This window comes from Dermacentor variabilis, chromosome 8 (genome assembly GCF_050947875.1).
Source record: "Dermacentor variabilis isolate Ectoservices chromosome 8, ASM5094787v1, whole genome shotgun sequence".
NCBI classification, from domain to species: domain Eukaryota; kingdom Metazoa; phylum Arthropoda; class Arachnida; order Ixodida; family Ixodidae; genus Dermacentor; species Dermacentor variabilis.
Window position 1 is genome coordinate 150,778,319 of NC_134575.1, and position 20,381 is coordinate 150,798,699.

Genomic DNA, 20,381 nt, shown 5'->3' on the forward strand with positions numbered 1-20,381 from the left:
TAAGCATTTGGTGCCAGGGCTCATTCAAACACGTCCATTATCCAAGAAATATATGGAAAGACATTAGCAAATTTTCGCAATTGGCTTCAGGCAACAAATTGGAGCTCGGCACTTCAATACACAAACACCAATGAATCGTATGACGCTTTTATGCGGATACTAAAGGAAACACACAATTCCTTTGGGTACAAAAATGTATGAAAGTCTAAAAAGCTACGCAAACCGTGGTTTACAAATGAATGCCTGAGGTTGATTTGGAAAAAAATAAAGACAAAATAAAGTACCATCACTTTGTGCACACAAGGATCCAAGATGACCTTACCGCTTTTAAAGGGCCCCTCACCAGGCCCCACAGCGAATTTTGGTTATATGCTGGAAGTTGTTACGTGTCGTCTAGAGAGCGTTCTGCCGCAAAAATGTTTCAAGTCATTTCCATTAATAGCCGAGATAGAAATATTTCAGTGCCGCGAACCCATGATTTCGGCTGGCGAGCTCCACTGCCAAGCAAGACGCTCTCTCCACTTGCCCCGTCTAGCCTTCGCAAGCTAAATTCCTTCCCTGCATTCTCCCATACCGGACCTCTAGGATCACGTGACGCATACATCACAGGCCCCGCCTATATATATATATATATATATATACACACATACCATTATTTATTAATGCCATTTTGGACCTACGGTCACGGAAAAAAGTCCAGCAAATCGGACGGCAAAGAGTTTTTACATACGAAATTTCAGACGTTCTTACACATAGGCTCACTCTATGAGGTATGTGGTGGTGCTGCGAAGCCGTCTGAATTGTCAGGTGTCCGGAAAGTCGGTCGTCGACTGTACACTGGCAACTCCTCCACCCAATGACATGGCGTCAAAGACAATGCCTTACGATTCCTCTCTTTTACTTGAGCCAGCACATACGTTCCCTTTCAATAAAATTACAGATAATTGTTCCTGATAGGAGCCCCAATTCCCGAGTTTTCCCAGAGTATTCAATATCACTGAGAATTCCCGGTTTTCTCGATTTTCCCAGTTGGTAGACACCCTGTTGTACCCTTAAAGAAATCCTGTGGTTTGGGCCGAGGATTGACACAGTGCAAGATCAAAAATGTGCATGAGGCAATCTAACCTGCCACAGGCTTGTCTCCAAGAAGTCGCTGCAGAATTTCCCGTTTCTGTAATGAAATTTTCACACAGTAAGCAAAGACTTGGCAAGTTGTGAAAAATGACCTTTCATGAGTGGCGCTAATGATTAGGAACACCTGCAAAAAAGTAATTGCACTTTGGCTAATTTTGCTCGAGATGCAGGACTGGTAAATGCATATTTTCTCATTAACTCATGATTGCATTTCTCATCATTTTCTCAAATGCATCAAATGCATTTTCTCATCAGTGTTTAAAAATAGCCTAAGAATGCCTGCTATTTGGCTGGTTGGCAGGTCCATCTAGCATGCGAGTGAAGCAAATCCAAGCGCTATGCTCTGAATGATTTGAGTGTATGTAAACAACGAAGATTCAGTGAGTTCTTCACACCAGCGGGAATGCACGGTATGTATGATCTGTGGAATGCAGATCAAAAAAGCAGACAAGGATGACTGTTAGTTGTTTTGTTGAAACAGATTACCTAACAAAGGCATATGGCCAACATGCAAAACAATTAGCATTGGACTTTCACTGGACATCCCTCAGATATCGATCAATGAGGCATTTTTATTGGAAGCTAAACATTTCAACAGAATTGCTTGTCTGGTAGGGACAACTAATTAGGAATTTAGCAGCAACTTATCGGGGTCCTAGGGTCTCACAGGAGTACCAACCACTCGAGCTTAGCGAGCCACAGGCCCATGTCAGCCGTCGCCTCTAGTGCACTGTTGCGCACACACTCAGTCTGCAAACTGAGCGCTACGCAGGCAGCAAGACACAGCATTGCACCGAGTTGGTGGAAGCCGTTTATTGCCTCTGGCGGCACCTGGTCCCAGGGTTTGCGAGAACCAAACGACTTCCGCATCAAGGGCGAAAATACAGACAGGGGCACCTGTGGCACGTTGTGAGAGCAAAGCGGTGTGTCACAAGAACAAAGGCTCCCGCGACACACCGCTGGGAAAAGTCCCCGCACCTATGCTGCTTGCTCTCGTGATAACCAATGGGCCAACTTGCGAGAGCTTGGGCAATTCTCCTTCAGCTTGGGCCTCCCATAAGTGCAATAAAAGAAAAGGCGTCGTACGAGAGCTCAAGTCCGAGACACCAAGGAGCTGGCAGACAAGAGGAGAGCATGCACGTACCCAGTGCTGGTACCGGAGAGAAGACCCGCACTACCGTCGGGAGCAATCGTCGGGAGCAATCGTCGGGAGCAAACTGTAGTTTGTTTTCTTTGGCAATGTCATGGGTAAACTTAAGGCCTAGGCCACATTCACGGAACACTTTTAGTACATTAACCACATTACAGCCATGTTTCTAGATTTGTCTCTGCGATTGCTACTCGATCACGCATGCTGGATGTACAGCCCTAGATCAATAAAGGCCGTATTACAGTACAAATCAGGAAATTCGAAGATTGTAAAAAGCGATATTGCGGTGTCTTGCCTTCAGGCTGCTTTAGTAAAATCTTGTTGCCACCGAATAAAAGAAAGCTTTGCCAATCAGGTAACAAGGCTAGCTTCAGTGGGATTCGCGGAACACATTATAGTCAGAGCGGCCGAAAAGGCAATAAAAATAGTAAAGGGTGTACAACTCACAGATTCAAGGAACAGGCTTAGCACGAACAAATGTCCATTATTTTTTGCCATGAGCTAAAGAATGTTGCCAGCCAGTATGGCGCTGAAGTGGTTTTCAGTGCTCCTAACAAGGGGCAAAAACTGTGCCAAGCTATTTCAAATAAATTTGACAATAAGTCAAAAAAAAAAATGCAGCTGTGGTCTTAAAAAGATAAAAAATTCACAAAATGCAGAATAGGTGTTGTGTACCGGCGTCCGTTAACCTGTGGCAACATGTATTTTGGACAAACAGGTAGGTGCATAAGCACCTGTCTAAAAGAACACGAACATTCTCTCGGTAAAGAAAACTATTCGCACTTGTCGAACCACTGTAGTCTATGTCATTGTGATCCATTATTTTCTGACATGGACATTTTTTTTTCAGATAAAAACAAACTAACACGTGAAATCACAGAAGTGTTTCATACAAAAAAGTGTGCTGAAAAATGCATAAGCCAACCATCTGTTGCAATCACTGAAAATGAATTTGCTTTTTTAAGTACTGGTTGAACCTTTTTAATCTGTTTTTAATCTGTTCCTGTTTTACTGACGACTCTTGTTGCACATGCTCAGAGCTGATAGCTGGGGTATATATGTTCTGCATTTTTTCGAAAATAAAACAGTTGTGAGTAAGCGCTCGTATGTCCCCCTTCACTGTGTCCTTGTCAATTGTGGGTGCTAAATATTTCATTATGAATTCGTACCAACTCGCCCAACTATCAGTTCTGCTGAATTCTTTAGTCCTGACATTTTGGAACCAACTCAGTTCCTTCTTCAGGGTGTTGATGATGGCAGGCTGCAGCATTTAAAGTCCTTCATAATAGGTAGAGGGGTAGACAGAGTTCCACTGGGAAAGGTGACCTTATTGGTATGGTATGGTATTCCTTATGCGATGGCGCACACCCACTGTGGGGGATTGGCCAAGATTTGGATGAAATTAGGCTATCTTTATTAAAAACTAAAATAGGTAAAGCTAACTGGAGGAAATGAACAAAAATAAAATGTTTAAGAATTCAAGACAATCTCTTTGTAGCACTTATAAAATCCTCCACGGTTGAGCAAATATCCCTGTGGCACTTTCCAACAGAGGAGGCTCCTAGAGAAAGGATATTCATAATTGAAAAGCTCAAATCAAGCTGTGTAAATCTTGATTCTAGATTTTTTCTTATTGCTGTGCAGTCTTTTCTCGTCCTTTTCGTCATAATGCAAAGGCCACGGATATACACGAAGGGAATGTTTCTCTTAAAATGGTCCGCTGAATGTCATTCCTAGTGATGCATTCAATAAAATTGCATGCGTTTAATTTTTATTTGTAGGCACTTCACAACCTCGAAGGCTCTTCTGAAGACTGCTTTACCCTCGCAACATGATTTTTGGCTTGAGCTGTGGGATGGGCTTGAACTGCGGCCACATCCAGAATCTACCCGCTACGAAAGGGGTGGGGAGAAAAAAAAAAGCGTAAGGGGCCGCTGCCATTTGTAGACGTAGTACAGAGTTCACCCACTAGATGGGGTTAGTAGAGAGGCTCGAGCTTTTGTGGCAGATGGACGTGCTTTAGGGCTCTGTGGTGGGGACGAAATCATAAGTTGTTGTGCATGCTTTGAGCTTGCTTCTGTTCTTGACTTGCTGATTTTTTAGCCTTTAAATAATAATTGGATGGTTTTCTTTTATTTTTTGTCTCTCCCTTTTTCTCGTGTGCATGGGTGTGTTTCGTGTACGTTTGGTTTTGCAGTATAGTCAGAGCATCCTTTCGCGCCACATGTTTCAGCACATGCAATCGGGTGGGACATTGAGTTTTTGTAGCCTTTAAATAGTAGCTTGGAAGTGGCAAGACCAATAGGTATTAGTGGTTTTACTGTGTGTGTTGGTAGTAAAGTGAGAGCGTGGCCGCATGGTTGAACACGTGAGAAAACATGTCATACTTTAAGTCTTTGCGGCATTGATTGCTTTTAAAACCTCGGTGAGAATTACTTTGTGCCATTTTAAGGATTTAGATCCCGTGTGTACTGGTTTTTGCCAGAAGGCACATGCTCTGCATTAGAAAAAGGCATGCAATACATGGCAAGAAAGCTGGGAAAGCGGGCAGAGTACGGCGGCAAGGCAGATGAGAATCGAGAGGCAATTGAGTCGATCGGCATGCACTGTGATGTCGATGCCAGGCTGAAGAAAATGGAGGCTTTCCAGAAAGAAGAGCTTGTCAAACAGGCTGAAAGCTCAAAAATGAGCTAAATAGGCAGCATGATGCACAGAAGGCAGTGGAAAAAAAAAGACTTGAAGCAGCCGAGGGAAAGCTGAACAGGACCACCATTGTGAACGAGAACGGTCGTGACAATGGAACGCAGTCCCTCGACATGACAGGAGAGGGAGTGCCAGCAAGATATGTGGAATGCATGCAATGTGCTGAAGAGTTAGCTGGAAAGAGTGGCACCTACCTTGAGGCCGCCACGCAGAAAAAGCAGCAGTACATGGGTCAATGCCCCTTGTCAAATCCAAATCATGTGGAAAAGCACAAAGGGAAGCAGGGAGAGGTAGGAGAGAGTGAAATGGTGACTATCTCTGGCGACTCAAACTTGGATAGGTGCTTCGAAGCAATTGTGGAGAGGGCGAAAGGTGATAAAAGAGTGGCGGTAGGGACATTTCCAGGGCAGACGCTGGGTTCTGTCATGGAGCTTGCGGAAAATGCCCACGTGCGCAACCTTGTCATTGTAGCAGGTGGGCTAAATGACGCCCTAAACAGGAAAGGGACAGAACTGGCCCAGCGCTTGGCGAAGGGGGTGGTCAACTTGCATGAGCTATCCCTTCAGGTGAAGATCATGCTGCGCACGGTGCCTGTACGTGACAGTCACGTACAAAGAGCCGTAGTGGCTGCTAATGAGGCGATATGGAAAATGAGCCGAGAGAAAGGCTTCGTGGTTCATGAAGTAAACAGGGAAGTGAGAAGGTGTGGTGGTTTTCACAGACGGGATCCACTTCAATTACAAGCTTGCTCGAAAAGTGGGCTGGCGACTTGCTGGTCGCGCTGTTGCTTCTTTAGGGGTTGCACAGGTGCTCAGGAGGCCGGAGAAGGTAGTAATGAAGAAGGTCCCCCAAAGGGAATCTCAGAACAGCATCACCGTCGATAACAGAAAAAGGAGGACAGCAAGAAAGAGAGCTCGCCATGCAATAGGCTACATAAACATGCACGGAGGCAGAAGAAAGGGAAAGTGGGCAGAGATTGAGGAGCAGTTAAATAGAGAACAAATAGGGGTGTACGCGGTTACAGAAACGCACCGTAAAGACTCGGAAGAGCCACCAGTGATTGAGAATTATGTTTGGGAAGGGTGCAACAGAACTAAGCTGGAAAGAAAGGGAGGGGGAGTCTGAATGCTCATCTGCCAGGGAGCCAAATGGAAAAGAGTAAATTCAAAATGTCAAGAGCATCTTTGGTTATCAGGTGCAATGAGTGGGAAAAAAACTTTGCTGGGCGTTACGTATTTGTTGATCGGAAATAATTGCACAGAGAAGAATAAAGAGTTAGTGGAATGCGTAAGCACTGATATTAAGGGTTTCGGGAATGTTGCTGAAAGCATCCTATTAGGTGACACGAATGCCCACATACAGGATTTAGATGGCTATACCGACAACAACGGGAAGTCAACGCTACATCTTCGTGGGCGACATAACCTCATTATCTAAATAAGTGTGAAAGGAAGACCATGTGGGAAACTGGCAATTGACCAATGATTACTGTCTGATGACAGAAGGAATTCATGATAAGTTGAGAGAAATGGTCATTGATGAGGAAGGGTACAGCAGCATAGGGAGTGACCATAAGTGCATCATTTTGAAAATAACAAATATAGTCACTAGAGTCGAGGAAGAACTTGGCAAATGGCCAAGAGTGGCAATATAGTGAGCTTCTAAGTGTAATGATGACAGAAATACGGAAAGAGAAACATGTTCGTTGGAAATAAAAAAAGAAACCTACAAGGTAGTGGAACAGGGAGATATGAAAAGCGATCGCCGAATAACAGAAAGCATCCTGAGAGCACAGGCAGGCAAAGAAGGAGCAGAAGCCGCAGGATGAAGTAACCAGTAAATGGGAAACATACTGGGAGAAAAAGTCTATGGTTCAAATAATGGTGCAAGCAAAGGTAAAAGGTGAAAGTGAGCGTTGGTTGTGACAAATACGTCAGAAAAAGAAGGCCGCACCTAGAATGTTTTGGAACCACATAAATCTATTAGGCAGGAAGTCAACAACAATACAACATATCCTAGACAAAGATGGAAACAAACTGGAAGGGGAAGCGGCAATAAATTACATCTGAATCTTCCCAAGGCAATGACGAGGTTGTAGTTGAAGAAAAAAAGAGCATGAAAGAGATCCAGGTGGAAAAGAAGCTCGTGCTGGCAAATTTCAACTGGAAGAAAGCTGACAAGAAAATTCGTAAGCACACAGCCACAGGGCTAGACGAGGTTCCTATTAGGCTGATTAAAGGGACACTAAAGGTTACTATTAAGTCAACGTGGACTGTTGAAATACCATCACAGAAACCTCGAAACGCTTGTTTCGTGCCAAGGAGAGACTTATTTTAAGAGAAAATGCGTTCTGAAGCGTCCGCGTACCTCTAGCGCAGTTCAAATCGCCTGCCCTCCGATCGAGGAGTACTGACATCATGGTCTCATAGTGACGTTGCGCCATCGGTGAGTAGAACGGCGTCCGCAGACGGCGCTACGGCTTTTCTGCGCAAAACGCGAACGCGCGGCCAGAAACAGAGCCAAGACAGAGCCGACAGCAGAGCGAAAGCGGGAGTATGGTGGCTAGCGGAAGGAGGAACGAATTACGTCCCACATTACGTCCCACGGCCCACGGAGAGTCCGTTTTTGTTAAACTATAGGCTGCGGCGAGCTCGCAGCGTGGTTGGCGTGGTCTGCGAGAAGCGACGAGCCTTTTCGCACTTGCAACAGGGCATAAATATGTGCGAATCGACGCAAAACTCGGCCTAGAAACGTGCTCCGCCACAGCCAGGGCTCAATACGACCCAAGCTGGCACGACCCAGATGTCGTTTCCCGCACTGCCACCAGGCGCCGCTACTATACCTCAAACTCCAGCGCAAGATGCCCATAAGTTGGTACTTCATTCTATGACGCTAACTTCGACGCTCGTCGCAATGGACCCTGACACCGACAGATTGGCTCGCGATGGTGGGCTCAACTTCAGCGATTTGAGCACCGACGAGCGCGACCTGCTGCTGAGGGCTCGCACTGCCGGCGTCGTTGCGTACCACGACGGCGGCCTCGACACCGGCTCTCCGGAGCGGAAAAGCAACGAGGGCTTCCCACGACATCACATGGACGTGGCATTCTCGCTGCTTGTTCCAAATGAAAGTTTCGCGAGCCAGCAGAACCCTCACAGCACGACGCGATAACGAAACTACTGAAACTCCAAAGCGTGCGCGGCGCAGAGTCGAGCGCGCAGAGTCGAGCGAAAACGAAACCTTTCGAACACCCATATTACTGAAGGGCAACGTCAAAATGTTATTTTTTCTTAGAATCGAATAGACGTAGACAAGTAGCATTTCTTTCCGTCTTATAATCGAATGAAATGATATTTTTAATACGAGTAGTTGAGTATTAGTAACACAAATTATGAGAAGTCCTTTCGTCATCGGGCTAGTACCGGAATGTCGCTGGGGGGTCTCAAATCGTGTCATGCATTTACCTCAATTTCTCGGTTTCTAAAGCTCTGTTCGCGATTATATTGACGCCTTAGACGTTCTAGAACATTGCTCTACCACTTTAACTTGACTTTCTGGTAACCTTTAGTGTCCCTTTAATGAAGTAGGACCAAAAAGCAAGGAAGCTCTGGTGAAAGCAGTGGAAAAAAACTTTAAAAGATAGACGAATACGAGACAGTTGGCAACAAAGTAGACGATATACTGGCTAGCAATGCAGGCAATCAAATTAAAGCTGCAAGCATGGGCTGAGAATAATGGCATTTTGGGAGAGCTTCATAATGGCTTCACAATAGGTGGGCGTTTAGATGATAACTTATTTGTTCTTACTCAGTGCATTGAAATATCAAAAGTAGAAAGCAGGCCGTTATATGTGACCTTTTTAGACATTACAGGAGCCTACGACAACGTAGAACACAACATACTGTGGTATATTCTGGAAGGGGAGGGCTTAGGTGACAGTTGTCTACAGCTTTTGAGAGCAATTTACCCAGAAAATACCGTTTGCGTTGAATGGGAAAGGATGAAGAGCGAGGAGAAAGTTGATATCAACGAGGAACTGAGGCAGGGGTGCCCTTTATACCCGCTGCTGTTTATGATGTACATGACGAGGATGGAGAGGGCGCTAGAAGGAAGTAATATCGGGTTTAATCTCTCATACAAACAGGCGGGTACAGTAGTAGAGCAGCAGCTCCCAGGTTTATTTTATGCGGATGACATTGTGTTGCTAGCTAACAAACAAGCAAAGTGATTTTCAACGTCTGGCTAATATCTGTGGGCAGGAAGGCAACAATTTAGGTTTGAAATTTAGTGTTAGAAAATCAGGTGTTATGGTATTCAATGAAAACAGTGAACAGACAGTGGAGATACAGGGCCAAGAAATACCTCGGGTAAGAGAATATATATACCTTGGTATATGGATAAACGAAGGCAGTAGATATATCGACATTAGGCAGTATAATAGCAAGAGCTTGGTGGTGCAACCCACTGCCCCGTTCTAAAGGGGATGCTCATAACATCCATCCATCCATCCATCCATCCATCCACGAAACGACTGTGCAAACGGCATCAGTGTGCAGGTGAATGTATGAGATTAGTGTTCTGTTTCTGTAACTGCTGGCGTGTTTCACCTGTAAAGTCATTATGGCAACACTAAAAGAACAAAGAATGTGTGTGAAATTTTGTTTAAATCGGCAACAGAGACTCACCAAATGCTTCAAGAGCTAAGTGTGGACAGCTGGGCTAGTTGGTTGTGATTAGCATTATGAAACATTGTTCCAGCACACAACTGAACACGGACGAGAAGAGAAAGAACAGTGTGCAGGTGTTCGTGTTGTCTTTCTCTTCTCGTCCGTGTTCAATTGTGCGCTGGAACGATGTTTCATAATGCTTCAAGAGGCTTTCCAGGAGGATGCCATGAGCCGCACAAAAGTTTTTGACTGTTTGGGTGCTTTAAGGTGGCAGGCCACTAAAAAAGTTTTTTTAAGGAGCTAGAGTTGACATAACTTTTTCTTCAGAATAAGCATGGTTTATTTACCTTCCCAGCTGTTTAGAGCGGAAAATATTGTTTATTTATTTTTTGGCAGGTCATTCTTTGTTAAGAAATTGGCTAAAAGTGGTAGTCACGCCAGCCGTGATAACTTACTAATGAAAGGCTTAATTGAGTAAAACTTTAGCATTTGTGTAACTAAATATTGGGGCTATGCAGTCAACCAGGATAAATATTATACAATAAATATTAATGAAGCAATGTTAAAAAAATGAGAAAAAGGCAGTTTTACCGAACGTCCTTGCAGAATGAGCTCTGAATTCAAAAGTATTGCATCACTTTCTTTTATTCTGGTTCATTGCACAGGTATATAATGTCACGTGGTGGTGACGTTGAAGAACACAGTAGCAATACTGTGAAAGACAAAACTAACTTTTATTGGGCGAACCTGTGCCCACAAAAACAGGCTACACTAATAGCACAATGATAGCGGCGAACACGGTTGGCAATCGCCGAAAATCTGATCAGCGGGTCAAGCGTGTCGGCTTTTATAGAGCAGTCGTCGAATGTTCCCGACTAATCGTTCGGACCCGCGTGCCTTCCACAAAGTTCTACACCATTTGCGTCAGGTGATGAAATCAGATAAGATAAGGTTCGGCGACAACAGACAGTGGATTGAAGCATCAATAACTTTCCAGAAACTTCGGATACATGCAGGCGCGTCCCACACTGTGCGATTACATTTGTTAGGCGGCGAAACGTGGTTGCCCGATAACGATAAGTACACGTGTCAATATGTTGGAAATGAGCATATAAAATTTCAGTTGGAAATACAGATCCAGAAAAAGGTTATGAAAGTTTCGGCCACATGAGCTGGAGAAAAATCTTGTTTCGAGAAAAACTTTCAAGTTTTCAGACCTAGCAAAACATGTGCAAAACACTACATAGAGACCTAAAATGCACCAGGTTCATAGCTGGGTCCCCGGCGAGATGCATTAGAGTCTCCTTTAGCTTGTGTAGCTGCTCGTCCTTTCTTCCTGGCCGTTTTTGTCCCGTCAGTTGACTTGCGCTAAGCATTCTGGACGCACTGCTGACCTAAGGCGATGCAAGCTTTCCTGAGGACTTCCAGGGTGCTAACACTGCCACTATTAAAGTGTGCCACAGCATCATTCAAGGCAAACAATAGTGTAGGCAAAGTTACGTAGATCTCCTTGGGATCCCGCTGCCATATGAGACTGTTGAAGCACTCATTTGCATTTTGTGTCTTTCCATGCAGACACTTCACAGAAGTTCATCCGAACACAAATCATTGTACACTGTTTTCGCTTTAAGCATGTTGTTTCGAAGCCCTGCTTTCTGCACACACTTCCTTGGCCGACTGCTTCTACTCTTCAGTACCCACACCAGCTTTGCGGTCCAAGTGGGCACAGGCCGTGTCTCAGGAGCTTGTCTGTAGAGCTGGAGTGAAACAGACTGGCTAGGGTAGCTTGTTTCATTGCAGAAAGGTTCCCCACATTAGCTCTTATGGCGATGCCATAATAGTTTTGCAGGCAGTCGAGGGCATCTGGGAGCTTTCCTTTACCTCTAAATCCGCACACTGTCTTCTTGAGTTTTCTCAGGCGGCAGCGAATGTGCTTTTGGACATGCCCAATGCATTCAAGTTTCTGCACACTGTTCTTTCCATACATATCTTTCACAGTTGCATAACTCTTAGTATTCCCATCACCATAATATTGCAGCTACCTCAAGCTTCTGGTTCTTTCTGACCTTTCAAATATTCAGTATAGACCAACCGTCGCCATAGTGCCGGCACTACCTTCATTTGCTTGGCAGGAAGTGTGATTTGCCTTCCACTCATGGTACTCAGCCCTTTCTAGGTTCAACTTGATTTTTGTTTTGCAATACTTGCATGAACTAGAAAGGGCCTCAATATCAATAACCTTTCCTGTGTCAACAGAAATCACTGATACAGGGCCGTTCAAAGATGAATGTCCACGCTTTTTCCATGTTCCGTCACCTGAAACGCTGCACACAACACTCCCAACACTACGAACTTCCACAGCAGCATCAATTTAGATGCCACTTCTGTAGCCGTAGCAGAAAGCCGAGACGGTAAATTGCCATAGGCAAAGTGACGTGGAGGGTAGAGTTGATCATCACATTAGAAAATGTTTCCACACAGAAAAATTTCCACACCCCTTTCCTAGCTGGCGCATTGCGTAAATGAGATGAACATTGTTCCCATTGCCATGCGTCACTCTTCTCGACGTATCGGATACAAGCTCGAACCCACAATCAGTACACACGAGTGTGCGAGTAGAGCATATCCCTCGTTCCGAAGGTTCCTTGAGCTTCAGTGACGTCTTCAAGCATTCACTACATGCCAGCGATGAAAATACACATCAGAAAGGATAGAAATGTCCATTACCCTGTTTCGTTGGAACGTAGAATCCTCTAGCGGAGTTTCGTAGGCTTTTGCAATGTCCCCAAGCTTCTTGGCAGTTGCCGAAACACCCGCGTCTACTGTGTTCGAAGAGAGCCTCTTCGGCATGTGTTGATTCCCAGCAAACTTGTGCTTCCTTGTTTTGCCGGCTCTGAATTTCGCCATGCTGGTCGGAATGTGGTCTACATGACCTAAACACACTGCCGTAGTTGCTCTAGCACTTGAGAAATACGCGAATAACGAAGCCTGACGTAGCCACCAAGGTAAACAAAACAGCAGATATTCTACGAGCAATGCGACGAGTGTCGTTTGTCCCCCTTGTGGCCGTTTCTTGAGTTAGAAATAATTTACAAACGCAAAACCATGTTTTACGACATCAATTAAGTTTTCAATCATAATAAAATTTGGAAAGTATTTTGAATAATAATAATATAGACGAAAAAACACTTACTTTTTGAATCCATGCAATGTGGTTTTGGTTTCGGTTTTGGAATATGATGGCGTGGTACGGAAAATGTACTGTAACTCCGGAACTAATGATCACAGGAGAATAGTTTTTGTTGCTACATATTCTTGAATGTTTGGGCGTACAGAAACCACCAAAAGCAAGAAATTGAACTCATTAAAAAAATAGGTTTTTTAATGTGGCCTACCACCTTAAACATAGTAAGATGAGTGTTGAAGACCAACCTTGTTCTGGATGCCCTGCAATGTCATGATACGAGGCGAACATTGAAAAAATCCGTGAATAATCAACGAGGATTGTCGTTTCATGACTGGCCAAATTTCAACAGAGACAGAAGTGAGTTGGAGCTTGTGCCACCAGATTTTGAGGCAGGTTTTGCATGTCAGACGTGTTTCCGATAAATTTTTTCCACGCCTTCTCATACAGGAGCAAAAAACCATGTGCATGAATGTGTGCCACGGCTTGAAAACATAGACTGAAAGTGATATAAACTTCTTGAACAAAGTCATTACAAGTGATGCGAGTTGCTGGTAATGGGTATGGCCAAAAACCAAGCAAGCGTCAAGTCAGTGGAGCACTCCCAACTCTCCCAGACCTGAGGAGGGACCAAACCCACTTTTGTCCAATAATTATTTTCCAATATGCTAAATTCCAGTGGAATATGTGATCGTCTCTTTCACACCGTAGCGTTCGATCACCAATTGTCGACATTGCCAACAAAGTCGACTCAAGCCAAGCCAAAGATAAGGCAAGCAACATGGCGAAAAGCACAATGGTCGCGTCCGCTACGTCTGATAAAGTACAACGAGAATGGCAGTTGCATGTCATCGCCGTTCTGATGAGCATGCGGGCTCCTAATATCCTCATTCTTGGCACGTGCCACAGGAAAACACCCGCATGCTTTTACGTCAGCTCAATTGAAGTGGCCGCGGCCGATGCTCCGATGCGAACCAACACGACTGCTGCAGCAAAAGCTAAAGACGGCTGTCTAGTCAGTGGATTGAGAGTAATTTTTCTGTAATTACGCGTGTGATGGACTTCAATGTTCTTCAAGTAATAATTAGATAATAAAATTGATAGAATAATAGTCATTTTTTGTTAAACAAAAAAGAAGCATGTACTGTTTGCGAAACACCGGTACACTCGTGGTGTTGAGGATGCACATTCGGTTTGAAAACGAATGCAAATGAGTTTGGAGAACTCATTCGTTTGTAAATGTCCCTTTCGATGAATGTCATTACGTTTTACCGTGTGACCGCAAAGAAATGGCACTATCAGTGAATGTCATTCACTGTAAATGACATTAGATCTGCCGTGCAACAGGGGTATAAAGTGCGTCTCCCTACACAGTACCTAAGCAAATGCACGTTAGAAGCAAGAGTATCCAGTAAATAAGTCCCCAGATTACTGCACCAGAATGTGCACTGTTGCGCTGTCCCGAATTCAGAATTGCACAGGAACGAGAGTAAACAGAAATGTAAATTGAAATTGGCGGAGATACACAAATCAACAAATTGCAGATTGCTTTGTGTCCTGGTGATTGGGAAACGGGAGAGTAACTGGAGATTTATTTTCATTTTTGTGTAGGCATTTCAAAAAATGCCCGAGGAGAGTTGCAAAGGGAGTTGCTTTCCTGACTGGACCTACCCTACTCTTTGTGCAGCACTTCGATCATGTAGAGCGAATGTGAACACGAAACCAAACAATATATGTACGATGTACAGAGAAGGTACAGAAAAAGAAAAAGCTTCCGGTACAAACACACATTGTACATCCTAAAATTGGGAAATATATGTCCAGTAATTGTATAACCAATATCTGTCAGATGGGAAAGGCAACTTGCAAATCCAAAATGGCTTCTCTGCATCATAAAAGCTCCTTCATAATGGTGAATTATTCCACCTTTGACACAAGCAGGAACCCACGCTGTATTCTACTGCATGATCATTGCTTGCAGCACTGACAGGCATATGCACAGCATAGTTCACGCTCATTCTGCCTTCTTCCAAAGCTACTTTTCACAGCTTTGCATTTGATCACAGTAGGTGAAACCTGCCTAGGATCACTATGGCCCCCACCTGCAAGTTTTGCGCATGCATGTGTTGTGCCTGTGGTAGTTCAGTCATTCCAGTTATCTCTTGCTGACAAGGTGCCTGGTTTAATTCCAGGCTCTGGTGGACGTATATGGGTGGGAGCAGAGTGCAAAAAATGCATGCTACTCGGATATTGGAGCATTTCGAAGAACTCCTGGGTTTCTATCAATGTGAAATGAACGAGCAGAAAGGACACCGAAGGGCACTATTTTAGTTAGCCACAAGCATATGAAGCCAACGCTTACAGAAGTAACAAAACGCATAGGGGAAATTATTGTGGCGGTGGCAGCCAGTAGCTGCTTGTAGGCGCATATTTTGCAGCTGCTTGCGGAGGTGAGGGAAGGCACTGGTAAGTCTGGATTGAATAGCTGCAGACGAAGGCCTTGGAGTAATGAGCCCCACTGGGGGCTCATTAAAGGGAAACCAAAAGGAGAAATGATTTGAGCTGTGCTAGTGACCCTTCTGACACACAAAAGCCACACTAATGGTGATGCCGGTGAGCTGATGCAACAATGAGACGTGGGTGGCGGCAGTGTTGTCTCGAAGTTCCCACACCAGCTCTGCATGACACTGCAGATTTTGATGTTGCTTGTTCAGGCCCAGTCAAGTTCTTTCAGTAAAAATGGACTGCACTGCATTCTAAAAATGTCAAAAGCTCAACTTGGCAAGTTTCGAGAACACTTACTAAACCATAACGGCTGAAATACGAAAATTACAATCCGCGACATCACACTGATGTACTGGCCCTGGGGTATTGCCACAAAATTCAAAAGTAATGCTTTCACAACTATTTTCTGTCCTAATAATCGACCTGTAACTGTAAAATCAATGTCAATCAATCTTCAAAGGTACTTTATCAATCTAAACTGATTCAGCCTCCCTTTAAAGTGCACCCAATGCACAGCACACAAGCACTTCCTTGCATTGCGCCCCAATCAGAATGCGGCCAAGCTTGTGACCTTGAGCTCAGCAGTGCAATGCCACCACGGTAGGTGAGAGAGTCTCACCTCGGCCTTCAGGCGTCGCTTTTCTTCTTGGGCCTGCTGCTTGAGTTTCTCCTGGGCTTTCTTCTGACGTTCTTTCTTGCGCTTCTGAAAGCCAGTCAAGAAGTCCCTGCAAAGGGAAAAGGACGGTTAGCACTGGCCATGCCCATCACGAGGAAGCCGACAGACTGACAGGAACCCAGACAACTCTCTGATGAACGGCCAAGTAAGCCGTGATGTATAGGTGGCGTGGTAAACACGCTGATTCCTCGACACCTACTAACAGATAGTGCCACCTCTTTTATGTAGGTTGTAGTGTGTCTGTACTGACGGAGACAGACCAGACTTCTGGGCTTCCGAAGGAGCAGATGTCCTTCTAGTCTCTGCTGCTTTTTGGGGGTGTGCTATTTTTCAAGACTTGACACAAGCAATTCCAATGCTCAAACACAGCCAACATAGAAGGTGCCACGAGAGATCCGAGCAGATCATGTGACGGCCAAGCAACCTGTACAGTTCGTGAACTCTGCAGCGGCATGGCATAATCTTTCTTTATCCCACTACTTTACATTTCATAATTACTATTATTTATAAACTGACAATCTTACAGCCACCTTTAAAAGTGAAGTTGTTGTGTTGCCATTGTGATTACAAAACATGCACCTAGATTTATCCCTCGAAAAAGTGTGCAGCAAACTCAGTTAATGTGAAATAGCGTTTACCTTGTCTGATACATTTGTGCACATGAACAATGATTTATGAGTTTTGTAAAATTATCTATTGTGTAAGGACAAAGATAGCACAAGTGTTACTGTGGCCGCATGGTTCTTCAAGTGAAAAAGACTAAGACCAATGGGTTCCTTTCGCTGTTCTTGCTCGCGATGGCGCTTAGCTGGATTCGCTTAGCTGCTATCTGCGCTGGACCCGACGCAACTGCAATTCCAGCTAATAGTCAATAAACCTCGTAGCATTTGGTGGAAGTGCGAGGTACCCTAATGCTTTGCCCTGGAACTCCAGAGTTGTACTCTGCCCACTGCTATTACTACGACCATGCCAGACGACACCGGTGAGCGACCCTCTTCGTCAATTGGATCAATCACCTGTGGTGCCGTTTGTCAACGAGACCCAGCTGTCTTCAGTGGCACTGCTGATACTGATGTCGACGACTGGCTTTCGTCGTACGAACGGGTGAGCAACCACAATAAATGGGACGATCCAACAAAACCCACCAACATTATTTTTTATCTTGTGGATGTCGCGAACCTTTGGTTCCGAAACCATGAGGTCACTATTGCAACGTGGAATGACTTTAAGACTGCTTTTGTGGAGGTATTTGGCCGTCCGGCCGTGCGAAAGCTTCACGCCGAACAACGCCTCCACCAAAGAGCGCAACAGCCGGGTGAGAATTTCGCTAGTTACATCGAGGACGTCATCGATCTCTGCAACCGATTGAGCTGAACAATGACTGAGGAAGAGAAGATCAAACAAATCCTCAAGGGCACTGAAGACGACTATGTCAGCAACGAGCGCTCGCCCGTCAAACTGTTCCTCGCGTGGCCTCTCCCTTTCCAGTTTGGTGACTGCTCCCAGACAGACTGACGACGGGTTTCTGCTGCCTCAAATCAAAGCTTTCATTCGTGGAGAGGTAGCCCGCCAGCTCTCGCTGCTCCATCTCACCCAGGAGCCTGTCCAACCGTTGTTCTCTGCCGTGCCGCAGGCCATCCGCGAGCAGGTTGCAGAGGCTTTTCCGCCAGCCCACAAGCCCGCTCCGAGTGCCGCACTGCTGACGTACGCTGAAGTCGTGCTGTGTCCTAGACCAACGACGCTTTCCTACCCGACGACGCCACAGCGCCCCTGTACTTCCGGCCGCAAGATCCATGGCGCACGCGGGACAATCGGCCGATATGCTTCTTCTGCGATCTCGCGGGACATGTGGCGCGCTTTTCTCGCCGCCGCCTGCCGCGCCCGGACGTTGTTGTCGATCTACACGAACCTGCAGCCCACCGGGATGTTGATTCGAACTCATCGCCAACTTCTGGACCCGTCGCCAGAACTTCAGCAGCCGTCGTTCACCATCACCGCGTCGCCGTTCGATATCGCCGATGCGTCGTCGCCCGCCTTTCAACGAGGGAAACTAAGTGCTGCAGGTTCGAAGGCAAGAGCTGCGCCCTTGTCGAAATGTTCAAAAGCTCCGCTATCGCCGCAAAATATTATAGAAATACAAGTTGAAGGAGTCGTTACATTCGCGCTTGTCGACACGGGCGCTGCCATGTATACGTCATACATCTTTGCCGTAAGATCAGGAAGGTCACCACATCACTTTCTGGCCTAGTACTTCGTACTGCCACCACGTACTGCCATCCTAGCCGCATGCACCGCTAGGATCGTTATTCAGGACGTACTTTACACGACTGAATTCCTTGTGCTGCCTCCCTGCTCTCATGATGTCATTCTGGGATGGGACTTTCTCTCGCGCCACAGAGCAGTCATTGACTGCGCCCGTGCCGAAGTTTGTCTGTCCTTAAACAACACTACGCCGGCCGCCTCTCCCGTCCCCTTAAATATTATTGTCGCCGCCGATACTGATCTGTCACAAAGCACCTAACCACCGGTCCCTTTGTTTTGTCTATCGGCGCCCAGTTCTGTCTATCATTATTATCACGTGCTAACGGACTGCTACAAGTAACCTTCAAGCGCATCGAATTCGACTTTACACTTCGTGCTTAATACGCCAGAAGAGTTCGACGCAGACGGCAATGAAAAGCGAAACTGCTAAGGTCCGACGACAGCTATCACGATCGAGCAATGCCGACGCTACGAGGGCAAACTTTAGCTAATTTAATCACCGTGTTTGCAAGCGGACGAGCATATCGTAAAAAAAAAAAAAGAAAAGAAAGGAAAAACAAAAATCGCACGGGACGTATTGATAGTATCACATAATGCTGCAAGCAAAGTCGCAAACCGGTAACACGTTATATCAAGATAAGTATTGCTACGTCTTATATTTGGCGCAGAGATGACAACAAACATTTCAACGCGCGTAACTTTTCGTGCAACTTTTCGACAGGTCACGGGAAGTGGTTTGCACTCACCGTCGCTCTCGTTCATCGAAAACTAAATGAATTTTCTTCGGTGGATTCTTGGACCGCTTTTTCCTCATGCTTTAAACGTAGCGATTCCCACACTTTCACGCGTGCGTCTAATTGTCGTACAAAAATCCCTCACGTGACCTGATCCTAGGTGCCTAGGGACAGGATCGTTTAGGGACTTTTGAGAAGGCATGATGGTTGCGCCGAGCGACGTCGTGGCGTGTTCGTTCTCGGCGTGATCGTTCACCGGCTCGCGCGGACCGCGCGTTGTTCAACGTTGCTTATGTGATTGTGCTTGCGTTGCTTGTGTGTTGGTTTTAGGTACTTAGCGGGAAGGCCGCGAGTAGTGGTGATGCGACAGTGCGGCTTTCGCCATCTGTGCTTTCACCTCAGTGAGCTCTGGCAGTACAGAATCTGCGTTGCGTGACCCGTGCTTCCTTGACAATTGAAATGTCGAAGTGGCCTAGCGCCTCGGCAGCGAAGTTCTGCGAACCGCGATGCCGTGGCGTGCGTTGAATCTCCGGCCCACGCCTACCGCTGGTCGTGTGTCTCCGCAGTGGGTTGAGTATTTGTTGGCTAAAAGTCGCGCAGTAGTAGTGGTGTGGCATGTCGGCTTTAAGTCTCGGTGAACTCTGGTGGTGTGAGATCCGTATTTCTGAAGAATTCATTGGTGCTTACGATTGAAATATTCAAGTGGCGTAGCGCCTCGGCAATGCAATTTGCGAACCGGCGCTGTGCAGCAGCGACGTCGTGTTCGCCCCTTTTCGGCAGCGTCATCACATCGCACATGCATCTTTACTTGACGGGACTCGTAGGCGGAGGTATCGCACGTGTTTTTCAACACGACTTACGTAAGTAATATAATGCTTAAGGTGGTGTTTGCTCACAACTGTTCACGCGTCCTTGAAATAGGGCAGCGCATGTTTTCAATCGTGTTCAGCGCTAGTGCACTATCCGTGACTTCATGTGATTTGCTTTTATCGTGGGCTTTACGACAATTATCGCGTAGTGCTGTGAGCATAACGGAGCTTTAGTGATGTCACATGATCTGCCAGAATTCCACGAACTGCAGAGTAGATGTTTACTATTATTCGTACTAAGGGCGCGATAAGCACAGTGAGGTGGGGCTTAATACTGTCCCCTGTGATGTTCAGCTGCATTTGTGCCCGTTTTTCGCGCTCTTAGTTTTAGCAACGGGACGCAGGGTTCGGTGCAAAGTTGGGACGAATGAATGTGTATATACGTCTGCAATAACTTCACCGCAACACATTTGTTACCGTGAATATACTGCCCCGCCCGCTTTACTATAATCTCAGGTGCTCTCGAATTCTCTATGTGCCGGTATTTTTATTTTCAC

At 45.7% G+C, this 20,381-nt stretch overlaps 1 protein-coding gene and 1 pseudogene across 3 annotated transcripts in view; both read right to left on the reverse strand.

Annotated features, from left to right (window-relative positions):
* Positions 1-19,173, reverse strand: part of vito (nucleolar protein viriato) — a 66,979-nt gene extending 47,806 nt beyond the window's left edge. For all 3 annotated transcript variants that reach the window (XM_075703073.1, XM_075703074.1, XM_075703075.1), the window contains exons 1-3: positions 19,028-19,173; positions 15,963-16,068; positions 1,126-1,171 (exon numbers count right to left, since the gene is read on the reverse strand). In XM_075703073.1, the coding sequence (XP_075559188.1) occupies positions 1,126-1,171; positions 15,963-16,068; positions 19,028-19,095 (220 nt within the window). In that variant the 5' untranslated portion in view covers positions 19,096-19,173. The remainder of the gene's footprint in view (positions 1-1,125; positions 1,172-15,962; positions 16,069-19,027) is intronic.
* Positions 10,906-12,705, reverse strand: LOC142591645 (uncharacterized; annotated as a pseudogene).
* Positions 19,174-20,381: the final 1,208 nt, after the last annotated feature.